This window comes from Rana temporaria, chromosome 11 (genome assembly GCF_905171775.1).
Source record: "Rana temporaria chromosome 11, aRanTem1.1, whole genome shotgun sequence".
NCBI lineage: Eukaryota > Metazoa > Chordata > Amphibia > Anura > Ranidae > Rana > Rana temporaria.
In genome coordinates, this window is record NC_053499.1 from 16,955,141 (window position 1) to 16,964,518 (window position 9,378).

At 46.3% G+C, this 9,378-nt stretch overlaps 1 protein-coding gene across 1 annotated transcript in view; it reads right to left on the reverse strand.

Annotated features, from left to right (window-relative positions):
- Positions 1–1,293: 1,293 nt before the first annotated feature.
- The window catches only part of LOC120917066 (intraflagellar transport associated protein), a 45,153-nt gene continuing 37,068 nt past the window's right edge, over positions 1,294–9,378 (reverse strand). The window contains exons 6-7 of the mRNA XM_040328073.1: positions 6,729–6,841; positions 1,294–1,593 (exon numbers count right to left, since the gene is read on the reverse strand). Coding sequence (XP_040184007.1) covers positions 1,426–1,593; positions 6,729–6,841 — 281 coding nt within the window. The 3' untranslated portion in view covers positions 1,294–1,425. The remainder of the gene's footprint in view (positions 1,594–6,728; positions 6,842–9,378) is intronic.

Below are 9,378 nucleotides of genomic sequence, written 5' to 3' on the forward strand. Positions count from 1 at the left end.
ACTTTCTGACTGCCCATCACATTTCATGTGACTGTGATAATGTGCCGACACTGGCTGAAAGTGGCAGCTCCTTCCCTCTGTGTACCTGCAGGAGCCAACAGGAGAGGGAAGCTGGCAGTGCTACCGGGGTGGGGGAGGGGGAGTGGGGTGAGGGGTTGTCCAGGCACACAGGGGAGAATCAGATGTGGACAGCCCAGGGAGGGGGATTGGTGCAGTGGGATGGGAGGACAATTACAGAACAATACACTGTCTGTGTCTCTCCCTTCAGCGGCTGATAGTCGAGAGAGAGGGAGAAACCGGCTTTCAGCTGCTGGAGGGAGAGACACAAAGCATTGTTATGCAATTGTCCTCCAGTTCTGCCACAATAATCTCCTTGCTGTCCTGTGTGTCTGGACATCAAATCTGGCCCTCTTTGAAAAAAGTTTGGGCACCCCTGGTCTACATCAAAAAAGTGTCCCTAAAAAGGTTTTGAGGATGTTGGCAACTATGCACTACCTTGCACTTCAATACACCCAATTGGCTCCTTATGCTGCTTTTCCCTCCCCCTTTTTAAGCTCAGGGGGGTAGATTCAGGAAAGAATTACGCCGGCGTATCCATAGATACTCCGCGTAATTCCAAAGCTGCGCCGGCATATCTACTTTCTGTATTCAGAAAGCTAGATACGCCGACATTAGCCTAAGATACGACTGGCATAAGTCTCTTACGCTGTCGTATCTTAGGGTGCATTCTCACGCTGGCCACTAGGTGGCGCTCCCGTAGTTGTCAGCGTAAAGTATGCAAATTACATACTTACGCCGATTCACAAACGTACGTGCGCCCGGCGGTAGTTTTTTACGTCGTTTGCGTAAGTCGTTTTCGTCGTAACGTTGCTCCTGCTATTAGGAGGCGCAGCCAATGTTAAGTATGGTCGTCGTTCCCGCGTCGCGATTTGAAAATTTTACATCGTTTGCGTAAGTTGTCCGTGAATGGCGCTGGACGCCATTTACGTTCACGTCAAAACCAATGACGTCCTTGCGACATCATTTACCGCAATGCACGTCGGGAAATTTTAGGGACGGCGCAGTACGTTCGGCGCGGGAACGCGCCTAATTTAAATGATCCACGCCCCCTACCGGATCATTTGAATTACGCGCGCTTACGCCGGCCCCTTTTACGCTACGCCGCCGCAACTTGCTCCTGTAATTTACGGCGGCGTAGCGTAAAGACGATACGCTGCGCCTCCGTATCAGTGCGCGCCTTTACCTGAATCTACCCCACGGACTCCTAAAGGCTGATAAGCCAAACAAAGGTGCTTACACTTCATGCATTTAATAAAAATAAATGTAATGATGCAATAATGATTACAGAGCCAATGTGGGTCTTATACAGCTGCCTTGGATTCAAGCTTTAAAACATCCCGTTCTTTCCTCGGAGATAGAAACCCGTCATGGAGCCGTCAGGTTTTGCTCCTCTGTGACTTTGTCTTCCGTCTTTTGATGCCCCCTGTTTTTCAAGAAGTCCAACTCCACTGCGGAAAACTTCGGGGTCAGCGCCACGCAGTCGTAATCAAAGCTTTGGTCCAGAGCGAACGGTTGGATCTCATCATCTAGATGCTGGAGAAGGAAGAAGCACGGGGTAAAAATGTCGCTGAATTCCAGTATTAGATCATCACACAGGGTTAGGAGGCACAGAACAGTTTGTAAACCCTTGTAGCCCAGAGCAACTTCATTTGTGGCCCCTGGACTCTGCCCGTGGTTGGTAGTCTCAGCACAATTAGTGATCAACATACAGCATGATGGATTTTTGCTTTTCAAAAAGTAGATAAGGCAGACGGAGGTGTGGAATGGCAACTACTGCTGCAAGAGAAGTGAGACTGAGTAGAAGGGGGCAGACAAAGAAAGGAGCTCTATTGGGGAGATCTTGCTGCAGGACACTGGAGACATTGGCCCAGATTCTCAGTGGAGATACGATGGCGTATCTCCAGATACGCCGTCGTATCTCTGCGTTGCACGGTCGTATCTATGCGCCTGATTCTAAGAATCAGTTACGCATAGATTTCCCGTAGATCCGACTGGCGTAACTGTGTTACACCGTCGTATCGTAAATGCATATATACGCTGGCCGCTTCCGTCGAATTCCACGTCAAGTATGCAAATTAGCTAGATACGCGAATTCCTGAACGTACGCCCGGCCGACGCAGTACATTTACGCTGTTTACGTTAGGCTTTTCCCGGCGTAAAATTGCCCCTGCTATATGGTGGCGTAAGTGCGGCGTACCAATGTTAAGTATGGCCGTTGTTCCCGTGACGAAATTTTAAAAAGTTACGTCGTTTGCGTTAGTCGTCCGTGAATGGGGCTGGACGTCATTTACGTTCACGTCGAAACCAATACGTCCTTGCGGCGTACTTTGGAGCAATGCACACTGGGAAATTCCACGGACGGCGAATGCGCCGTTCGGGAAAAACGTCAATCACGTCGGGTCACACAACATTTACCTAAAACACGCCCCCCTGTTCCAAATTTTGATTAAGCGGGCTTAACACGGGCCGATTTACGATACGCCGCCGCAACTTACGGAGCAAGTGCTTTGAGAATACAGCACTTGCCCTGCTAAGTTGCGGAGGCGTAACGTAAATCAGATACGTTACGCCCGCGCGAAGATACGCGGATGTACGTGAATCTGGGCCATTATGTATGATGCATTTCTTCCTGTGTCCTGTTGTGGCTTTAATAGCCGACCAGATTTCACTTATGAGTGAAAAGAACTGTTCTAGTGCAGAGCACTTTCATGTTGTATGGCCCCATGTCAATGAAGTAAGGTTAAGCCATAGGCGAGTTGGTGTGACAGACAACCATCAATCCAGAGGTTTATAGTATGTAGGGCAATGTGCAGAGGTCAGTAGTATGTAGGGCAGTGTGCAGAGGTCAGTAGTATGCAGGGTAGTGTGCAGAGGTCTATAGTATGTAGGGCAATGTGCAGAGGTCTATAGTATGTAGGGCAATGTGCAGAGGTCAGTAGTATGTAGGGCAATGGGCAGAGGTCAGTAGTATGTAGGCCAGTGTGCAGAGGTCAGTAGCATGTAGGGAAGTGTGCAAAGGTCAGCAGTATGTAGGGCAATGTGCAGAGGTCAGCGGTATGTAGGGAAGTGTGCAGAGGTCAGTAGTATGTACGGTAATGGGCAGAGGCCAGTAGTATGTACGGTAATGGGCAGAGGCCAGTAGTATGTACGGCAATGGGCAGAGGCCAGTAGTATGTACGGCAATGGGCAGAGGTCAGAAGTATGTACGGCAATGGGCAGAGGTCAGTAGTATGTACGGTAATGGGCAGAGGACAGTAGTATGTACGGCAATGGGCAGAGGCCAGTAGTATGTACGGCAATGGGCAGAGTAGTATGTACGGCAATGGGCAGAGGCCAGTAGCATGTACGGCAATGGGCAGAGTAGTATGTATTGCAATGTTTGTTTGCTGTGCCAACTTGGACTACCGTGTGAAGTGATGATGTCATAAAGGGTATAACAGCAAACAGAAGAGGCACACAAATGTTCTGAATGCATAATAGTCTTACAGAGTTGTCACCGATTTTAAAGGAGGAAAAAAAATCGTCTGGCAGGGTGGACTGGACTTTGGTTTCCTTTACCAGTACATAGCTTGTGATTTTACTCCATTTTATTAAAGTTTTTATGCTGCACTTAGAACGACGCCCTCTTGCATTTGTTTGGTTATTTAAAAGCTCCTACATTAAAAACTCAAAAAGTGCTCATTGTCTGTTATTGTGTGCAGAATTCTATACAGCAACATCATTTTTATTGTTCCACTTCAAACGTTGGTTTTCGGTAGGCTGATTCATCCCAATAAAATAATAACGGTGCAAAAAAGAAAAAATGAACAACAGTTGCCATCGTTACAGAACAGCAAAAACTTTTCTTTAAATGACAAACAATTACTACTTGCTCCTCTCGTCTCATTTTGCATCTTTGCTATTAGGTCTTGTGTCAATGGGCCAGATTCAAGAAGCAATTGCGCCTGTGTAACCATAGGTTACGCAGCGCAATTGCTTACTTGCCCCGGCGTAGCGAATGCTCCTGATTCAGGAACATCGCTACGCCGACTGCAGCCTAAAATCTGTGCGGCATTAAGGCTCTTATGCCACGCAGATTTTAGGCTGCATTCTAGCGAAAACCGCTAGGGGGCGCTCCCATTGTGATCTGTGTATAGTATGCAAATTGCATACTAACACCGATTCATAAACTTGCGCGGGCCCTGCGTACGCAAATTACGTAATTTGCGTACGTCGGGTTTCGCGTAACGTTACACATCCTAATAGCAGGCGCAGCCAATGCTATAGGATGGCCACGTTCCCGCGTCGCGACGTTCAAATTTTACATCGTTTGCGTAAGTGGATCGTGAATGGCGCTGGACGCCATTCACGTTCACTTTGAAGCAAATGACGTCCTTGCGACGTCATTTGCCACAATGCACGTCGGGAAAGTTTCCCGACGTGCATGCGCTCTACGCTCGGCGCGGGAGCGCGCCTAATTGAAATGATTCCCACCCCCGGCGGGATCATTTACATTAGGCGCCCTTACGCCGGGCAAGTTAACACAGCGCCCCCGCAATTTACGGAGCTTCTGCTCCGTGAATCGCGGGCAGCGCAGAAAATTTGCGCGGGCGCAGGGCAAAAACGCTACCCTGTGCCTGCGTAAGAAAGGCGCAGATTCTTACTGAATCTGGGCCAATGGGTAAGAGCACCTTCTGACCCGCATTTCACTTTTAAGCTGCATTAACCACTTGCCTACTGGGCTCTTTTACCCCCTTCCTGCCCAGGCTTTCAGCTTTCTGTACTCTTACTGTACCCAAATGAAATTGTTATCTTTTTTTTTGTTTCACACAAATAGAGCTTTATTTTGGTGATAGTTAATCACCACTGGGTTTTTTTTTTTTTTTGCTAAACAAACGAAAAAAATACTGAAAAATTTGAAGAACAAAAAAAACAACATTTTCATAATGTAGCCATGCCTCCTTAGGGGTTGCTGTGTGTAGTGGTTCACCCGTCACCCTGCCGAGCCAGACATCCAATCCAGTCACTCGGAGACAGAAAACCAGTCCATTGCTTGTTTTGTTTATTTGAGGGGGGATTAACCACTTAAGACCCGGACCAAAATGCAGGTAAAAGACCAGGCCCCTTTTTGCGATTCGGAACTGCGTCGCTTTAACTGACGCGGTCGTGCGACGTGGCTCCCAAACATAATTGGCGTCCTTTTTTCCCCACAAATAGAGCTTTCTTTTGGTGGTATTTGATGACCTCTGCGGTTTTTATTTTTTGCGCTATAAACAAAAATAAAGCGACAATTTTGAAAAAAATCTATATTTATTACTTTTTGCTATAATAAATATCCCCCAAAAATATATAAAAAAAAAATGTTTCCTCAGTTTAGGCCGATACGTATTCTTCTACCTATTTTTGGTAAAAAAAAAATCGCAATAAGCGTTTATCGGTTGGTTTGCGAAACATTGGTACAATGGCACTATAAAGGGGAAGTTCTATTCGCCTTTGGGCTGCTTTAGCTGATTCCGTGTTAGTAAAAGACGATTCGCGCTTTTCAGTCTGTTACAGCGTGATGAATGTGCTTACTCCATTATGAACGGAAGTTTTACCAGAACGAGCGCTCCCGTCTCATAACTTGCTTCTGAGCATGCGCGGGTTTTTAACGCCGTCTTAGCCCACACACGATAATTTTTTACAACACGAAAAAAGACATAGTTTAAAACGACGTTAAAAAATGCAGCATGCTCGAAAAAAAATGTTGTCGTTTTTTTCAGAAGCCGAAAAATTATGTGAAACCCACACACCATGGCCCAGATTCAAGAGGCTATTGCGCCCGTGCAACCATAGGTTGCGCGGCGCAATAGCTGTTTTGCTCCCGCGTAGCGAATGCCCCTGATTCAGGAACATCGCTACGCGGACTGCAGCCTAGGATATGACAGGCATAAGCCTCCTTATGCCTTCATATCTCAGGCTGCATTCTTGCGTTGTCCGCTAGGGGGCGCGGCCATTGTGATCGGCGTATAGTATGCAAATTGCATACTACCACCGATTCACAAAAGTTGCGCGGGCCCTGCGCACGCAAGGTACGGAGTTTCCATACGGCGACTTTAGCGCAAGGTTGCTCCTGCTAATAGCAGGGGCAGCCAATGCTAAAGTATAGCCGCCCTTCCCGCTCGTGAAATTTAAATTTCACGTCGTTTGCGTAAGTGATTCGTGAATGGCGCTGGACGCCATTCACGTTCACTTAGAAGCAAATGACGTCCTTGCGACGTCATTTGCCGCAATGCACGTCGGGAAAGTTTCCCGACGGAGCATGCGCTTTTCGCTCGGCGCGGGAGCGCGCCTAATTTAAATGATTCCCGCCCCCGGCGGGATCATTTACATTAGGCACCCTTACGCCGGGCTAATTAGCATAGCGCCCGCGCAATTTACGGAGCTACTGCTCCGTGAATCGCGGGCAAATCAAAATATTTGCGTGGGCGCAGAGCAAAAATCGTTGCCCTTTGCCCACGCAAATATTGCGCGGATCTACCTGAATCTGGCCCCATCATTTTAAATTACGTTTTTTAAAAAGTTTTTTTCATGACGAAAAATGATCGTGTGTTCGCGGCATCACGCTTCGGACACAAACATTTACCTTTACTAAAAGAAAATCGATTTTCCTTAATTAACGTGATAAAAATAATACATTTTCCACATACCTCTTCAGGTGTAGTCTGCTTCTGGAAGGATGTCTGAATGTCCAAACACGTACTTCTCATGATGGGCTCATCATTAAGTGACGTTTCCGTGTCTGCTTCTCCCGGATATAATACTAGGAAAGATAAAACTTCAGATTCTGAATACGCAAGCTTTTTTTCCCCTGAAAATCATATAATAATTTGTTGAAATCAGCATTTTTTTTTTGCTAGAAAATAAATTTAAAACACCCAAACATTATGGCCCGGATTTAGGTAGATCGGCGCATCTTTCTGCCGGCGTAGCGCATCTCATATGCGCTACGCCGACGTAACACAGAGAGGCAAGAACATTATTCACAAAGCATTTGCTCCCTACGTTGCGCCAGCGTAACGTAAATTCGTCGGCGTAAGCCCGCCTAATTCAAAGCAGGTGGAAGGCTGGCGTGATACATGTAAATGAAGCGTGACCCCATGCAAATGAATGGCCGAACGAACGGCGCATGCGCCATCCCGTGGACGCTCCCAGTGCGCATGCTCAGAATCACGTTGGAACGAACGCCTAAGATACGTCAAATCACTGAACGTAACCTACGCCCAGCCCTATTCACGTAGTACTACGTAAACGACGTAAAATACGACGGCTGTTCCGTCGTCCATACCTTTGCATGGGATGCGCCTCCTATAGGTGGAATAACTTTACGCCGGACGTACGCCTTACGTAAACGGCGTATATTACTGCGACGGGCGCAAGTACGTTTGTGAATTGGCGTATCTCAGTCATTTGCATATTCTACACGTAAATCAATTGGAGCGGCCATTGCGGCCAGCGTAAATATGCGCCCAGGATACGACAGCGTAGGACACTTACGTCGGTCGGAGGAAGCCAAATTTCAGGCGTATCTTGCATTAAGAATCGGGCGCATAGATACAACGGCGCATCTGTACACTTACGCGGCGTATCTAGAGATACATCGCGTAAGTGCTACGTGAATCCGAGCCTATATATTTTTTGAAAGCAGGGGCCCTGAAGAATAAAATGGTGACTGCTGCAATTTTATATGTCACGCAATATTTGTGCAGCTGTTTATCATACACACATTTTCAGGAGAAAAAAAAATACACAAAAATGTATTTAAGTGTACACAAGCACAGTATAATACCCAATTTGCTAAAATATAAAAGATGAGGTTGCTTTATAGATACCAAACATGTCTGAACTAAAAATGGCATGCACACCGAGAAACGGCAACAAACGACGGTACCTAAAATTATTCATAGGTGACGCTTTAACTGCTTGCCGACCAGCCGCCGCAGTTTTACGGCAGCAGGTCGGCTCTGCTGGGCGAGATCACGTAGCCATACGTCACCTCGCCCAGCAGCTAATAGGGGCGCGCGCGTGCCCGGCGGGCGCGATCGCCGCCGGGCACCCGCGATTGCTCGTTACAGAGCGAGGTCCGGGAGCTGTGTGTGTAAACACACAGCTCCCGGTCCTGTCAGGGGGAGAAATGCCTGACCGTCTGTTCTTACAATGTATGAACAGCGATCAGTAATTTCCCCTAGTCAGTCCACCCCCCCCCCCCTTCAGTTAGAACACACCCAGGGAACATACTTATCCCCTTCCCCGCCCCCTAGTGTTAACCCCTTCCCCGCCCCCTAGTGTTAACCCCTTCCCCGCCAGTGTCATTTTTATAGTAATCAATGCATTTTTATAGCACTGATCGCTATAAAAATGCCAATGGTCCCAAAAATGTGTCAAAAGTGTCCGAAGTGTCCGCCATAATGTCGCAGTACCGAAAAAAAAAAAAAATCGATGATCACCGCCATTACTAGTAAAAAAAATATATTAATAAAAATGCCATAAAACCACCCCCTATATAACTTTTGCGCAAACCAATCAATAAACGCTTATTGCGATTTTTTTTTTAACAAAAAATAGGTAGAAGAATACGTATCGGCCTAAACCGAGGAAAAAAATCGTTTATATATTTTTGGGGGATATTTATTATAGCAAAAAGTAAAAAAATATTATTTTTTTTCAAAATTGTCGCTCTATTTTTTTTTATAGCGCAAAAACTAAAAACCGCAGAGGTGATAAAATGCCACCAAAAGAAAGCTCTATTTGTGGGGGAAAAAAGGACGCCAATTTTGTTTCGGCGCTACGTCGCACAACCGCGCAATTGTCAGTTAAAGTGACGCAGTGCCGAATCGCAAAAAGTGCTCTGGTCTTTGAGCAGCAATATGGTCCGGGGGTTAGATGGTTAAAAGCCTTTACAGGTTATTATTACTACAGAGTTTATCTTGAATGATGGCCCTAGAATTACTGCATTGATGTCGTGGAAATACCTCCCATGCGTAGTGCAATTGCTGTTTACATAAGCGGGCAGGACCTATAACAACATATACATTTGTGTGTGCGTGCGCTCAGGGGGGCTTTTAAATTATAATTTTTTTACCATTTAATTGTATTTATTTTTATTATTAACCACTTCAGCCACGGAAAGGTTTTACCCCCTTAATGACCAGACCATTTTTGCCAACGGCACTACGTTACTTTAACTGACAATTGCGCGGTCGTGCAATGCTGTACCCAAATAAAACTTACGTCCTTTTTATCCTATAGATAGAGCTTTCGTTTGGTGGTTTTTGATTACCTCTGTGGTTTTTAATTTTA